The sequence below is a fragment of the Tachypleus tridentatus genome, chromosome 10, assembly GCF_004210375.1.
Source record: "Tachypleus tridentatus isolate NWPU-2018 chromosome 10, ASM421037v1, whole genome shotgun sequence".
NCBI classification, from domain to species: domain Eukaryota; kingdom Metazoa; phylum Arthropoda; class Merostomata; order Xiphosura; family Limulidae; genus Tachypleus; species Tachypleus tridentatus.
Window position 1 is genome coordinate 78,912,859 of NC_134834.1, and position 17,966 is coordinate 78,930,824.

General features: G+C 30.4%; 1 protein-coding gene across 5 annotated transcripts in view; it reads right to left on the bottom strand.

The window, feature by feature from the left end:
- The window catches only part of LOC143229664 (uncharacterized), a 55,587-nt gene that overhangs the window by 35,521 nt on the left and 2,100 nt on the right, over positions 1-17,966 (bottom strand). For 3 of the 5 annotated variants that reach the window (XM_076462293.1, XM_076462297.1, XM_076462296.1), the window contains exons 2-5: positions 13,087-13,226; positions 7,662-7,913; positions 6,577-6,776; positions 2,535-2,874 (exon numbers count right to left, since the gene is read on the bottom strand). In XM_076462293.1, coding sequence (XP_076318408.1) covers positions 2,535-2,874; positions 6,577-6,776; positions 7,662-7,913; positions 13,087-13,162 — 868 coding nt within the window. In that variant the 5' untranslated portion in view covers positions 13,163-13,226. Of the gene's footprint in view, positions 1-2,534; positions 2,875-6,576; positions 6,777-7,661; positions 7,914-13,086; positions 13,227-15,050; positions 15,195-15,244; positions 15,364-17,966 lie in introns of those variants that run through there. The other 2 variants (XM_076462294.1, XM_076462295.1) reach the window with 2 other exon arrangements.

Below are 17,966 nucleotides of genomic sequence, written 5' to 3' on the forward strand. Positions count from 1 at the left end.
CACAGCCAAGACAAGGAAGACTGAAGGTCAGTTTTATATTACTGGGTATGCAATATCAGTGCAAGTTATGTTAGCTATGCATGACTGGAAGGTCAATATAATAAATGTATATCATTATGAGATGTAAACTAACTAGACTAAACATCTATATTTTCATGTTATATGGTCATTCAAGCACAAAAAAAGCATAATTTGTATTTATTTCCTAATTTTTTATGATGGTTGTGAGGTTGGCCAAGTGACAGACTGCACATAGTTAAGAGTACAGAAAATAATATAAATAAATTGGTCTTAGTGAAAAACAAACATTTGAAATGTATTTAGGAGGCTCTAGAGATTACACACATAATACTTGGGATTTTTGGGACAAAGAATAGTTTTTAATCATAATAAAATCACTTTGCACTTAGGCTAGTAATGAAAAATACTCTATGTTTATAAACAAATCTTTTTGTTTTATATATACAGTTGAATACCCAAAAAACAATAAATAACTAAACTGATACCATATAATTCCACTATATTATATTAAGCTTAGTAACTAAGATATATTTAGATTTTAAAAAAATATTAAACTTCGAGTAGACTAAGGACACAACCTATCTCCTTCAAATCTTGGATGTAAAGAAGGTGGTAGCCTTTTCACAGATTAAAATGGCTGAGAAAACAACTATGGGGGACACTCTAAGCTGTTGGTTAGTTCTTCACATACCATATATTGAAGTAAGTGTATGTAAGGAACTGTTTTCAAAAATGGAAAGAAGTGAATAGGGCCACTGTGTTTGATACAGTACACAAGCCATATCTCAGTATCGTAAATAAATACTTGGTTCTTATTTTATATACTAACTTGTCAATATGAGTAATTTGTGTTTCTAATTTGCATGAAACTATAGACTTAGTATTTTGACATCACAAACATCTAATTTTAAACAATGCTGCATTCAACATGCCACGTGACTCACTAAAATCTGTATTTAAATGTGTTCTTTCAATATTTAGTTTTAAATTAAGAAAGTAACTGATATATATTAAAGTTTGAATTATTATCTACAATTTGATTCCAAATGCAGATATAATTTCATAAGTTAAATAAAATTTTAAATTCAAATCAACAAACACAATGACATGGCCTTTGAACCATGACATGTAATGAAAGGGTTAATAAGGAAACAGTGCTTTGTATTAAAAACTTATTTATAGCTAATTTTCTTTAATTATCTAGGACTGGTGGTAATATGTAATATAAGTGACTGAAACATAATAAATTAAATGATAAAGACTAAAATGATTGCTTAACAAATGTAATATTCACTTACAACTCTAATTATTTAACTTTAATAAAAGTTATTTTATTTATAAGAAGTAAGATCATAAACTTTGGAAAAACAATATCAAAATTAACTTTTTCACTACTGACTCGGTAGCTTGCACCAACCAAGTAACCCTAATGTGACCATCACAGCTTCCATAGTACAATTCATTGTGTACCTCCATAAAAATTTTAAAACTTTTAGTAATCATTACAAATTTTTTGTAGAGAAAAAAAATAATCAAATTTTTTATTAATTTTTTTTAATAAACATTTATCTGTATATATGGAGTCAGCATGTTGACTGCTCAAGATGCAAAGAGCTTTTCATGTTAAAATTTTCAAATTTCATTTGCATAATCTCTAAAACATTTTAAATAAATATCAAATATTTTTCTTCACAGAAAATCTTTGTATTGACTATAAAGTTCTTAACTACTTCCCCTGAGAGTTTCTACTTGTAAACTTTTCACATCTATTTCCTATTCTTATTTTAATGCTATCAGCTGAAGCAGGAACTTGCTAATCATAAAGCAATGAATGACCACTCCTGCCATTATACTGTTTATTAATAAAAGTGCAATAAAATGTTTAAAATATGGCTCTGTAAAAAGTCCAGACTGATCCAATAAACACAGCAGGCACTTGAATGTTAAATTACCTTCACGAGGTGGACAAACTTTAGTGGTGTAGGCAAACAAAGTGTGTAAGTGTTTATGAACCTGAATATATCTATTATTATTTATTCATGAATACTTAAATTTTAATTATTTTCTTTAAAACATAATACAATAAATTAAAAAAATACATAGAAAAACAATGATTTCTAGTGCTTACAATGTTACAAAACTTATTAGAACTCCTACATCATACTTGCTAAGCTTTGCTGTAACCCTTGTTTATTCTCTCAAGTGGAAGACTTAACTTTTGTAGATCTTGAAAAAACCAAAAATTATCAAATTACTAGACTGGTACACATGAAACTCTTGTAACACTACAAACCAGGTTGTGACAGTACTGTCTCCAGAAATGTTTTACCCACGAATATCAATTTCCACTTTGCTAAATAATCATCAGAAGTACCAACAGTGAATACTCTTGTAAGAACATTACTTCTACCTGCATACAAATTTTCAAGTATTAGTGTTTACAATACTGTGACAAGAACATCATTAAAAACAACAGTACTAACACAAAAACTAAACAATGAAGACTCACATACCTGTGAAGGAACTTGATGGTTCTGAATTTTTACATAATTCATTTGTATTCTGTTCTTCTCTACTTCCTTCAACTTCCTCTACCTTGTCACCAAATCCAACAATATCATCATACCCAGAGTACAAAGTATCAAGAAAAGGTGCCAGTGGAGGAGATGATGACAAGCTCACTGATCTTGTAATTCTGTGTTTGGCAGAGACTGAGTAACAATCATTGCTCTCAGTTTCCTGGTTGTAATACAGTTGTTCCTCAATATCTTCTTCATGGGTGAGAGTTGTAAGGTTATGGTACATTATTAAGAAAATAAATTCCATCACTAACCACAGGCAAGCCATGAAAAGCTGAAGAAAAAAGAAAGTAAAGTGAATTTAATGAAATTACTTGCAAAAGCTTTGACATAATTTGTGAAGTATATACTCTCTTATTCTAATATTCATAAACTTTTATGAATGTTTGATGCAACTTTATTAACTGATCTGTATCAACCCATTTCAAAAACCTATGTTAGAAGAATGTACTCTTCATGAACTGGATTAGTAATAATGGTTTGGTACAGCAGTTACAAAACAATTTATAGTTTTAACAATTGTTTAATATCTTAATAAATCTTAAACACAAAAATAAAACTAACTCAGTTATTCAATCTATCAGAGGACGTGTCAGCAACCATACACATAGTATTATTCAAAAGAAACTATAACTAAATATAATAAACAATTCTTTCGTATATTTATTCAATAAGACCACACAATACAATCAAAACATCTGTAAATTATAATTGCAGTTAAATACGTTTTGTTTTGTTTTTTAAACGAGCAATCATCTCGTAATCAAGTGCCATGTTTTGAAGAATTAACAGCCTAGGTGAAGTATCTAGTTCTTTTCATATAGGTTTGAAAATGTGGAGGTGGTTTCAGTTTACTTAGGAGAAAATTTATCTCTTATTGAGCCCAGAAACAATAATGATTTCAACTTTATTCGTATATTTTAAGTGTAGGCAAATTTTTCTTGAAAAGGAAACTGAATTATGGACAATCAAATTGAAATTCAAAATTTCTGTCAATATTGGCCTATTATTTTTTATTTAGTAAGATGTTTCTCTTCCCTTTAAAGGATAAGACCAAAAAGTTTGAGTTAGGTTACTATATTTCATATTAGCAACTATAAAAATGTTAATAACAAGAAACAACTACTAAAGCTTGTCTTAACATTTTTCAAAGTTACATTAAATATCTATATGCCTAACAAACGATATCTTTATACTAACATTAGCACTACACCAATTATTCACTCTCAACTGAAACAAATGACACAATATCATTTTTTTTTCTGTATGAAGCTGGAAGTAAATTATAATAAGGCCTAGAAGCTTTAAGTGATGTGTAGTGAACAAAAACGCATTTACTTCAGTTGTACATAGACCTAATAAACACATCTATAAAAGCTACCTATTAACACATAACTGCTTTATGATTCACTTAAACAGCACTATCGCGATGATTAATTGCCTTTTACAATTACACTGCATGGTTGAATTTGGAATAACATGTCCTTATCAGGTAAATAATACACAGGCCTATAATAAACTTACTTATACTCAATTAATACCCAAAAGTGTGTGTAAGGGGTGGAGTATTTCACTTGTTTTTATTCAGGACTAAAGCCTGGAATGTTAATATGACATAACAGGTGTAGTATCTATAGGCAACTGCTCATTTGGTAATGAACTTTAATATATAACTACAAAAAGTACAAGAAAATTATATATTAAATGTTTATTTGACACCTTTAAATGGAAGCCCATAAAACAAACAGCAACTAAAAATGCATAAAAATGCATTCAGAAAATTTTGAAAGATGTTTAAGCTGAAACTATGCTTTTGTACATAGTTCTACTATTTATAACTTAAATATAGCTTCCAGAAATAATGGAAGTTCTAAATATTCCATTTACTCAGTATATCTTTATAAGTACTTTAAGTAATAAATAGAAACATCAAGTTGAAAAATAACAGCATTAAACTAATATTTCACCTAGCATATTATTTTTCTAAAAAAATATGTTAAGTATGGTGAAAGAGCAAACAGTTTATATAACACATAAAAAACAACTACCAATTTTAAGCACACATGGTACTAGTACAATTATTAAAAATATAACAAAAACTTAAAACCATATAAATTTTATTTGACTTTGGTGACAAACTCTGTTGAAAATTTGGTAGCTTTTTGTGTTGTTTGTGAAAGTAGTGCATTTCCTAACCTTAACCCATATCTAAGAAAATGTTTATAGTAACTAACTTTTATGACAAACTGTACCATTCTAACAAAATTTCTAGGAGTTTGAAGGAACAAATTCAAATTTGACAATGTACAACAAATTTTATTTATAACAATGTAGTCACTTCCACTCACACCTTTTTTTTTCTACATGAAAAATGCATTTTTCCTATTTTAGATCCATTTTAAATATCACAGAAGTTGAGATATTCTACAACACATGTAGATGGATAAAAGTTTTTAAAGTACCACTTATTTCCAGAAAATACGACAACAACTAATGGAAAACAAACGAATAAAAACTAAAGCTCATTTTTATTATTCATGTAAAAAAAAAAAGTTTTAAGACTGACTAAATCTTATTACAAATACAGAAGTCATGTGGTGTCTGTTATACAATAATATTGCAACATATACTGAGAACTTTTAGGATAAAGTGTATGCAAAATAAGGAAAATAGATGGAAAAATTATTTGACCAACACTAATTTCAGTTTGCTTTTAATTTTCTTCCCACGTGAACACTCACCAGCTATACATTCAAACTGGGAGATGCCTGTTGAGAAGCATAATTCAAATATTTACCACTAATAATAACAAATTTAATGATCTCTTAGTTCTAAGAATACAATTGGTAATAGGCAGAATTAGTCACATGTAAAATGTTTTATACATTTTGAACCTGATTAGTAAATAATCAAAAAAATCTTAACTTCATTAACATTAGTAAGTGTGACAAATTTACTGTTGTACATTTATTTTAGTGGCTACACTTGTTTCTGTATTGTTTTCTTTTTTCCATGTGACATATATTCTTGACCATGTGTTGAGCAAGTCCTGCTTGTTCTCAAAATTTGTAGAACGTTCTTGTCCATAAGAATCAACAATGTACTAGGTGTTATGTAATACTGGTGACTGATAGTATTGTTGCAAGCAAACTTTGGTGAATATTTTAGTCTTGTATAATTGATATATATATAAAAACTGATGCACCAAGAGACAAAAGATTATTACTATTATTGGACAGTCACAGTCAGTGTGCTATAGGTCTAGGAAGCTATAATTGTGATTAATGCCTATTAATTGGAAAACTCAAATACTGGGAGATGCCTGTTGAGAAGCATAATTCAAATACTACATAGCAAACATAGCAAAACAAGCATTAACAATTTTTTGTTTGTTAGTAGGTAGTTAAGTAATAAGTTACACAATGGGCTACCTGTTTAGGCCCACCAAAGGTAGTGAAAACCAGTTTTTAACAATATAACCCTTCAGATTTCCTGCTGTGCCACTGGAAAACCAAAGTTTTGCAAACAAAATTGTTAGCTACTAACTAACTATATAGATAAATACCTTTTGAAAACAGAAACATCTACACACTAGTCCATAAATGAAAATTTACAAAATAAAAGCCACAACAAAATATTTCTGTTAAAAGAATGAAAAGTAGGTTTTTTTTTAAACTTACAATTAAGATAAGTTACTGTTTCTGAATTTTAATATTTGGTTTTTACTTGGTTAAGAGCAGTAATTAACAAGGTGTTACAATGTAAGTGCATGTACATAGCTAAACATAATGGAAATTTAAGGGTTATATAGCTCTAACTAATAGTTCTAATTATAAAATTAACTGTAATTATCTGTTGAAATCCATTTACTGAACCATGATAAAGGGTACAATTTTTATACTGGTATAAATGAATAACTCAGATACAGAATAATAAACAGGTGGAAATTCAATAATCATAGTTACATAAGACCTACTCCAGGAGAGGTGTATCTGTCTAATGGAAAAGAGCCAATATAGAAGTCAAACTTTCTCAAGAAGAAGTTCATAGCAGGGCCAAACAGAAGACCAATCTGACGACACAAAACAACTGACGAAATTATGGGAGTTCGCTCTTCTTCAGACGTTGATCGAGTAATGTCTGCAAAAACTGCTGCTCCAGCACCAGATCCAATACCTGAAACAAAATGCTCATCTCAGTATTTCTGCTGAAAATCTCAAATACTTTAGCAACAACTCAAAAAACAATTATGCATATTTACATACAGATCAAATAAATAAGTTTACGTTTTTTTAATTACTGGATGAAAACAGTAATTCCGTGTATCTGAGTTAGAGTTCTCTGTCTAACAAAGTGTATTTATGAGCTTGTTCAACGTTTTTGCTTTGATCTATTTTTTTACACCATACTTGTGACTATAAACAGAATAAATCAAGCAATAATAATTTAATAACATCTAACAACAAACATTAAAACAAAACTACATCATTATAAAACAGTAAACAGTATTTCATAGTAAAAAAAAATGTTACAATAGTGAATCTTGATATGAAGATATTACCTACAATAAAATACTGTCTTAAGATGTCTTTTCCAAACGTGTATTAAAAAACGGTATTACTTCATTTATATCCAATTAGTGTACAGAAGGACTTTATCCAGAGCGTATTAAGTGAGGTCTCTTGAACTATTATTATTATACAGAAAAACTAGAGTACAAGTTTAAAACTTCTTGGAATGTACATTACAATAAAAGTTTTATAAATAATTCTTGAACTCATTTAATACAATGACATATCAAATGTTCAAATCTAGATTTAAAAATGTTTTCTAAAGAGAAGAAAACATTAGTTATTCCTATTTTTTATTTGGAATTATGTGATATGTGAATGAAATAATATACCTAAACTTAAAAAAAAATCACAAAACTGGAAACAATTCCAAGAGTAAATAAATTCATATTCAAAAACAAAGAGTTTCAGTTAATTAGGCTTTGTACAATTATATATTATTGTACCTTATCATATGGTATCTCAAACATTGGCTATACATTGTACATACCTGCAATGAGTCGGCTAAATACAAGAAACCAGCTTGAAATACCCAAGAAATACATAAAACTTCCAACAATTTCACCTATATTTGTCACAAGCAAAATAAACTTAGTATTCTGGCTGTAATCTGCCCATAAACCAATGACTGGGTTTGAAAAAAGCCCCGAGAAACTGAAGGCTGAAATGATGATCCCAAGCATGTATGATTGTGCATTGAACCGTTCACGGATGTAACCCCACAAAGTTGGGAAAACAACTCCTGTGGAAAAATGAAATTTGTCAACCATTAATTTTTTAATAAAATTAATTATTAATTTTTTATTATTTCAAGCACAAACATGATTATTGCAAGTAGCCATTTGGACTACGTCTTTTTTTTATTATCAAAATTTATTTATATCTCACTAAAAATTTTCTTTTCACACCTTTCAAGGCTTGGGGGAACAAGTTATCACTTTATTGTATAGGCCTATATAATATATAATAATTTGGGAGTTGCAACAGGTCGTAATATTTGTCTATATAAGCATATAGTCGTAACGTATACACCAAACTCTAATGATTACACTCAAATCGTAATGGTTGGCATCTCTGCAATAATCAATTTAACTCTTCTTTAATCATTTTTTTTCTCCAAGTATGTTCCAAAATGAAAATATTTTTCATTTAATTTTTTAAATGTATGCACATAAGCAAACTGTAATACAAAATATTTTACAATAGTTTGTTATCAGTTCTATTACATGAAAAAAAACAACAAAAAACATGTAAATTCAAGCTGTTATTACAAACCCAAGATATCTCATTAAATATAAGGAATATATTAATAAAATGATAGATTTACATTTACTTTCATGAAATGCTGTATAAATACAGAAATAAATCACACAACTCTATAAAAATATCTGTCAGAAAAATATATAAAATCTATAACATTTTCAACTAAATGTTTGTTGTAGTACAGCAGATTCAGAAGCAAGGTGTGACATATGGTGATAAATCACAGTTGGGACATAAATATCTGCTTTCTCCTCAAATTCTCTTTTAGCATCTTGTTTTCTTATGAGAAGCAGGCTACAAAAAAATACCCACTATTGCTGCCATCTATTGATGAAATTTTTTATAAAATGGAATTTCAGTCTCACATAACAGGTGAAAAACTTTCAGTTACAATAATCATAACTTAACGTAGTATAATATTTATTTAGAAATACACTTGGCTAGGTTACACTTGAGGTAACCAGGGAATAATTGGATAATAATCTAACATTCTTAATGTTTTGTTCTCATTAAAAATATTGTACCATTCAATGCAGAGGTTTATTCAAAGCCTATGATAACGATGTGGTTATCTAATGAATTTACCCTTTACCATCTGCATTGTTTTGATTCCTACACTGGTTAAAAGCTTTAACCCCCCTCCCTTTCTTGTTGTAATTCAATTTAAATGCCTATTTGAATACACATTCTGTAACAAATATGTGCAGGACATTCCAAGGCAAAGTTATCTTATTTTTTCATAATAAAACTCAAGAAGATCATGAAATTTTAGTATTTTTAAGGATGGTAAACATGCAATGTTGAACCATATTAGTAAACCAAAGAAATATGTAATTTTAACAGGATAAAAAACAAGTTATTTTATGACCAGCCACTGTTATAGTCACACCTAAGATGTAGTTAGCTCGTTTTAAATAGCTTGTTGCCAAAAGTAACCCAAGAACATGAATATAAAGTAAGAATTTTTCTTGAAACCATAGAAAAGTAACATTATCCTTCCATGAAAAGTACTTCTGACAAATATTTACCTCTACACACAGTTTAGTTATCTTCCTTGTGCATCTGCCAGAGGAATTTGCATGCTTTGGGGTAAACCCCATCTAATTTCACATTAATTGGACTAGTACATGATGACATCATCACGTGTCAAAACCCTTCACCAATAGGAGAATAATACACCTCCATATGTAATAACTCACCCTATGCACTTGCACTCATAGTAAATTCATTTTTCAAGATGGCAAAAAAAAAGAGAGAAAAGCATTCCAGGAGTGGACAATATGGGTGGAAATATGTGCAGATATGAGTATCCATCAGAAATATGTTTTTGAGTAAGGTGTTAAATTCTGAGATAACTCACTTCTGTACATAGTTTAGCTAGAATCCAATGTTGATGTGGTGGAAGAGTCGGCACCAATTTTATCTAAACAAACTCTCTTCAGAAAGTGTAAAATGGTAGCCAGTGGAGTGACCAAGAATATCATGGGTTTCATAGGGTAACAACAGTGGGAGACTGCATTTCATTTCATCCTATTTTTAAAAGCAAAGTGAGATCCAAAAGAGAGAATAGGACCTTCCTCCTGAGCTAGATAGCTTTTTCTATGACAGTCCATGGAAGAGATCCAGTCTAGATTAGACAATAGAATAAATATGCATACCATTAAGATATCTCAAGTAGCCCTGTGGAAAACTCCACCTCATAACAGCTATAGATAGAGCTAAGGTGTATAATACGAGTGTTTTCTGTTGTCCTGGCTCAATGTATGTTTTGAGTTAATAAACCATGGAAGGCAGCACTAGCCAACTTGGTGGAGTCCTATTAAAGGAAAAAGGAGTTCTGAAAGAGAAATAATATATATTCTTCAGAAGAAAGGTGATGTGATTGAAAAATGGTAACCAGTGAAAACCTAAAACATCAGGTGATAAAACAGCCCAAGGATTTAGAGAAAGAGATAAACATGTGAAGAGTTAACCACATACCCACCTGTAGGATTTCATCCCAATGTAAATGAAGGGATGCAAAAAAAAAAAAAGGAAGAAAAAACAAAAAAGGTGAGAAATTTAACAGAAAGGAATGTGAAAGATACTGTGAGTACCCACATTCTGAGAGACAAAAAGTGGAAGAGTTGAAAGACTCACCGAGAAAGGTAGAAAAAAAAAAGGTGTTTCAGGATAGAAACAAAGACAGGAGCTGTGAAAGGGGAAAAGTCCATAATAAGACACATCCACAGCCCAAGCAGAAGACAAGTTAGATCTAAATGGTCCAATAGGTAAGACAGAAAAAAGGAGGCAGGAACAAAGCACAACTACTCTCACAAGTCTTAAGAAGGAAAGATTAGTCCAGAGAAAGAAGAATATAAGTGCAGTGGAAGACGATGAGTAAAACATTTACAGGAAAGAATCCAAATAATGGTAACTGCAGACAAAAAAAAAAAAGGTAAGAGGAAACTAATCTGAAAAGGAAAAAAGTATACAAGAGATGTGTGAGGGCAAAACAAGAGAGAGGAAATATAATGGAGAAAATAAAGGTGGTTCAAATGTTAAGGCTGGGCTAGTCAAAAATGCATCAGCAATAGAACCAAAAGAGTGCATAAAGTCAAAAGCCAAAGGGAGAAGGCAAACAAGGGAATAGGAATACAGGAAGAGTTGAAATTTGGTCAGGCTGAGAAATTTACAGCCAGAGTCAAAGAATGGGGAATAGGGGACTAAAAATGAAGATGGCTGGAGTTAAGAAAGGTGGCATGAGGGGCATGTCCAACCATGAGAGACCAGAAGGGGAAGAGGCCACTGACAAAACACAGACTGTTAAAGAAAAGCAGTCTGATGCCAAGATTTAAGCTCCTGGCAAATGAGAGGCAAGAAAATCAACCTGAGTAATGGGCTCAACTTCTGGAAGGGGTGCCTCTCAAATGGGTTGTACAAGAAATTATCATGGAATAGACTATGTGCAATATGACAAAGTAATCTACCAGTAAGAGTAAGAATGGGAGCATGCTCAATAAATAGCAAGAAAGCTGAGTATATGGGTGTGAAAACCTATCTAGCATCCAAAAATCAGAAGTCCTATCCACAACTAAAGATGTATATCAATCAGAGAAGGATAAATCTATAAAAGGAAAGTTTTGATTTGAGAATTGGTAGGGGAACACCAGAAGTATGGGCATGACTCCCCATAATAATTCTTGAAGGAAAAGAGCACAAATAATGATAATGAGCCCCATGAAAGAAATCCTTGGGTTTGCATGAACCAATGTAGAAGATACACAAGTTCATGTCCCAAAGGAATGAGGGGTTCTGGGAAAGCCAGCATTCCAAAAGTGAAAGAACCTCTTGCATATGAAGATAATAAAAACATAGAAAACAAATGGAGGAGAGACTAGGTATCTGACACAAACTATGGCCAACTGTAGAACAGAAGAAAAAAAGACTATATATGGGGCAGAGTGAAAATAAAATAAGAGTAGAAGCAAAGAGAAGTTGAGTGAAGAAAGATTCAAAGGTGTAAAAGTGAAAAACGACTGACAACAGAAAATGAGACTAACAGCAGAAGAGATGAATATCCACAAAACTGTACATGGCTGAGCCCACAGAGTCACCTGATTTTGAACCATTTGTATAAATGGGAACAGAAGGTTGGTTTGAAAGATATTCAACAAACAGAAGGCAGTACTTCCAATCGGGAGTATCTGCCCTTCCCAGATGACTCAAAGAAAGGTCAGAGAAGGAGATGGTAATAACCCACAGTTAGATATAAAGCAAGCCTAAGTAATCCAATTTTTAATGTCGGTAAATTATTAAATGTAAAAATGAGAAAAACACCAATAACTGTATAAGGAAACTGCTTTCAAAACATTTTTGTAGAATTACACAGTAGTGAAATAAAGTTTAACATGACATTTTCGGACAACATGGGACATATTGGTCCACTTCAGCTATTTCATCTTCCAAATTAAATTAAAATAATTAAAAAATGAAATCTTAAAGCCAGCCATTCTCACTCACATACTTATCAAACTTCTTTAACTCACTTAAATTTACTGCTTTTACAACATCTGAAGGCAATCCATTCCAATAGCTAACCACCCAGATACAAAAAAAAAACTGAAGATAATTCCTAACCTATCAAAATTTATATCTGTGTCCCCCCAGGCTTACTGTTCTCACTGTCAAACATGAAAACAAAGATGATGCATCAATACTATTGATTCTCTTCACTATCTTAAACATCTCAATCAGATGATCATCCCTAAATCTTTTTTCAAGAGAAAAAAATTTGAGAGATTTCAGCCTCTCTTCATATGACAACTCCTTTATCCCATGCACCATTCTAGTAACTATTCTCCAAACCCTTTCCAACAATTCAGTGTCTTTCCTTAGATAAGGAACTCAAGACTGAACACAAAAGAGGAAAAACACATTTGTTAAATTGCTTATTTAAATAAATAAGCATACACTATATGGCTTCCAGTTATTGTAATACAATTATCAAAAAATGCCAAATGCAAATTAAAATGCTGTTTAATTTTTTTACACATCTCATACCATTTAGAAATGATTTTTTTCAAGACCATAGCTCATTACTCTAGTATACTTGTATCAAAACATTCCAGTTAAGAAAACATTAAATGTTTGTTTTAATTTAGCATACTTACCATATTCTACTCCACACAGAAAGTTGAATATGCCAACACATATGAATGTCAAACGACGCTTGGTTTTTACCCTCATTTATTACCTATTGAAATATCTAATTTCTTGACTGCAAAAGCTTCCTATGCATCTTGAACATTACCTGCATCATCAAAGAAAATTACAACAGTCATTATAAAAACTGTAACTGAACAAATGTAACATTAAATTACATTATGAATTTACTACATCTATAAAAATTTATAAAACTAAAACAATTTTCTTCCTCAGCATAGGCTTAATGTTTAAGAGTTATGGCAGACAGTTCCACCATGCTTTCACCAAGAACCAAGAAACATTCTTCTTACTTTCTGTAAGGATGGAAAAATGTACTCTTCTTACTGCATCTAAAATTTTCACTTGAAATCAGAGTTATTCCAGTGGTCCTCATTTTGCTTCATTTGATAGTAGTCTCATTTGATAATAATGGTAAACAACTTTGGAGATACACATCACCTTGCAAAAACTACCCACACCTATGGCAATGTAAAGTCCCTCATTATTATTATCTTAACATAATACAATTTAGCTCTGTTGTCATTTTGAAAACTCAAAAATTTGATAATAACTGGAAAGCTGTGGTCTAGTCTTTCAACTTCATTTCTCTAGATGGTTCCAAAAATGTTCTATATGGTTAAGATGTGAATACTGAGTGGGCAATTTCAAGATGTTAATATTGTTGTTATGAAACTTGGAAATGGTTTACACATGTACAAGTTTTGTAGCAATGAAAATCATTTTGTTCCAACAAAACATTAGCTGAGTGAACAAACACTAATGTTCTATAGAACATGTTTAGTTATAACTTCAAGTTGACATCTCTGAGTATTTGCTTTATAGGTAAATCTCACACCCAAAGCAGAAAATAACATAATTCACACTTGTCACAACACATTCAGTCTAATATTTCACCTGCTGCCTACAGTCTTGTAACTGGCCCACACTCTGAAAGTGAATGAAGTAGCTGTGATCACTTTTCAGACTTTGTGACAAATAAGACAAACAGTGACATACTGCATTTATCAGAAGCAAGACAGTGTTGAACATTTCTAGGTTTGAAGTACAGTTTGTGAATCATAAACCTTTTCAAGTAATCAGTCACAAAACATATTCAGCAAAAATCTTACATAAAGGTTTCAACACACTGATGCACTGGATATACAAAAGTCACTGTGAACTTTCTGGAATGGTGACTTTCAACCATTTTACCCTTTAAGCTGCATGCATATGAAACCACACAGTAATCTGACAAGTACCTTGCATTCTAAACAATTAACCAATCACAAATTACTCAGCTTGTAGTAGTTTAGTGTTGAGAGAAATGGCTTTTAGAAATTATGAAAATTAGAAATGCTTTGGATAGAAAATTAGTACTCAGAGGAGTTTGTTGTTTACCTAGTACAAGAAAAAATATTTATATGTAGAAGGAACATTGCTTCTAACATTTTTTCACAAACTGAAAAGATGAAGAATTGTTAGTTCTACTCAGCACTTTCAGTCAAACTGAAAAACTTGTACACTATACTATCAAGTCTCACAAATTAATGAATGCACAACATACTGTATAAGTATATGACCTAAATTTATAATCACTTTATACAAGCTTTTGGGCTTACAATCCTAAACTGCATTTCTCAAACTGAAGTCCACAGACCCCAATGGTCCACAAGAAAAGTCCAAAAGTTTAGAAAAATTATATTACAAATATGATTAATAAAATAAAATATATTTTTAAATTAAATTAATACAAATTGCAAATTTTAATTTTGAAATATAACTTTATATATTCACTGAATTAATTTTTTAAACAAAAATATCATTATGTTTGAGATCCATAAAAACATTTTAAATTGAAATGGGTCCTTGGGTTGCTAAAGTTTAAAAACCACTGACCTTTAAGTAGATAATAGCATAAAAACTCAAATACCTCTTTTGTTAATTTAGAAGCAAAATGTTCTACATAATACACTAAAAAGTAATTCCCAAGTAACAGAGCCAAGAGATAAGTTACATGTTAATAAAATTGTATGGATCTTGGACTGTTCACACAACAAGCAAAACTACTGTAAAATATTTATAGTAATACAAAACATATATATAAATTAAAGAAAATAAGTTAACTGATCCAGCCAGCCAAAATGTTGTCACTTTTATCACTAAAAATTCATTCATCAGTCTTCAAGGAATGCTAAAAATATACTGTTGTATTTTATGCAGCAACTTGGTGCAAAGAATTCTCAATCAAACACTCCCCTAACATAATGCTGAGTAAACATACAAATCTTACACTATATCAGAGCAAATGAGCCAGTGGTAACAGGATTTATGTCAACAGTTCAAAGATAAACTCTAAGGTACAGATAAAACTGCATAGTACACTATCTCAACTGAACAAACAAGATACAAATAGAATCCGAATAAAATCAGTACTTAACAAGCAAATATTACTGCAATGACACTTACTTTGTACAATAGCTAGCTAGCTAATTAGCTGAAATAAGTGTACACATAAAACCAGCAAAATGTATTGGAAAAAGAAACTTTTTTTTCACACAAAATTTCACTTATTGTAAATCTTGATGATAGAATTTCACATATAGAAATGTATACAGCTTGATATTCTATGTAACTAAAATCAGTTGATTTCATAGTTGTTCATAAAAAAGAAAATTATGCCTACACATACTAAATAAATTTGTAAATTTCTTAACTTCTGCTTCCATTTACTTTTTGAAAATATTTATTTCCAAACCAAATCTGATAAATGTTTTAGTAAACTAGTTTGCCAAAGCATATTTTTACATAATACTAGTTTACTCACCTAAAAAACAGGAATTTATTACACAGAAAAAAAGATACTGCTAAACAATTAATAAAATAAACTTCAAGTGACAAGGCCTACTTTTGAATAGTGTCACCCACATGTACACTTTTATAATTTCTACATATAGCTTCATTTAACATGAAATAATTAAACATGGCAGTCACATGTACAAAAAATTAAAGATTTTGTTTAAAAAATAAACTGTGTAAGATATAATCTAAATTTAAACCATCTTCCCACCAAAATATTCTTATATGGAAATAGGAAGGATTATTCTCAAAAACATTAAAGATTCCCCTCAAGAAACTCTGATGTAAAAAAAGTCTTAGTCAAACACTTTTGCAAGTTAACCAGTTTTAGCAAGATTTTTTAAATTATAGCCAAACAAATTTAACTGCTTGAATAATGAGTAGATTATTACATTTTTATATTATCTAATACTAAAAACATTTGAATTAATTTTTAGAAAGATGTTATTGTTTGATACTATAACAATATAATAATTCATATGCTACATGGTAGTTTAAACAGATTCACTCATAATATTAAACAATCTCATAATTCCACATTTTTGTCTGATCCCCTCTTTTTGTTGATTTCTCTCTCCTGAGCAGGTCCTCAGGAAAATTTACTACTTACTATAAATTCAGACAAACAAAAGACAAAAAGACTGTGAATCAAAATTATGCATAAGCTTTCATACACACACACATAAATTTATTGAATTTTAGTACATCATTTTAAACACTGTATCAAGATTTAGTAATAACTCATAATATCTGCTAAAAAAAACGTGGAATCATACATTTATCTTTACGTACTCAATATGTAAAGTTACTGCAGAATAACTTGCATTACATGAATTAACAACTTGGGTGGATACTTGGTAAATGACCATTAGTTATATTTAGTACCAGTAATTAGGATGGTTATCATAATTTGGAGCAAGTTTAATGGAGATAGCAATCCATTCAATAGAAAAGGGTCTTGGTATAGCAGAAGGTGTATGAGCATTGTGTCACTCAACCCTTGGAAACAGAGCTCTGTTGCTAATAGCAAAATAAAACTTTAGGATGTATTTATCAACATATTCATTAAAAATAAAAAGACATAATTAATTCATTACATAAATTACTAGTTAGACTACATCTGGAGTGTTGTGCATAATTTCTGTCTCCTACTTAAGAAAGAATCTGGACTGACTAGAAAGAGTTCAGAGGACAATTCAAGGAATGGAAATGTTGGCTTATGGACATAGTTTACATCTTATTTTCTCCTTTGAGAAGAGCTAGTTGAGGTTATCTTGATGAAGTTTTCAAGATTATCAAAGAGACTGACAAATAAACACTGGTTTCTGTGTCGTGTTTTGAAAACAGCAGAATGAAAGATATATTTAATATTTAGAAAATACTTGAAAAATTTCAATTAATACAGTTAAAGTTTCCTAACAAGGTGATTAACTTATGAGTTACCATTAGCAATGGTGGAGGCTGGCACCTTATAATTTAAGAGGGGAACCAATGATTTCCTAGAAAATAAAGGGTGGGTTTAACTTTTTTTTTCTCATTAATTATTAATTTCATGTTCTTTAAATACACCATTAATACTGTACATGTATTACAATGAATTTTAAAATTCCTTCATATACATTATAAACTATTTTAACTTTGGTAGACTCTACCAACATAAACCTTACAAAATATACTGTAGTGCCATATATTGCAGAAAAGTGAAAAAATATCTGAACATTCAAGATGACAGTGTAAATCAGGAAAACAACCAATTTAATAGATTAACAGCCAAAAGTTTGGTTATTATGTGACTATAAATTAGTTACTAAATCATACCTAATGAATTTTCAATTTTTATTGGGCTTTAAATTGGGGACACACCATGTGAAATATCAACAACAAATGTTTAACCTTTAACTTCTAGGATGATGTGTATATTATCTTCAGTGATTTTATTTTGCATTTTGAATACAACAACACACTTTTGCAAAAACATTATAGCTAAGAA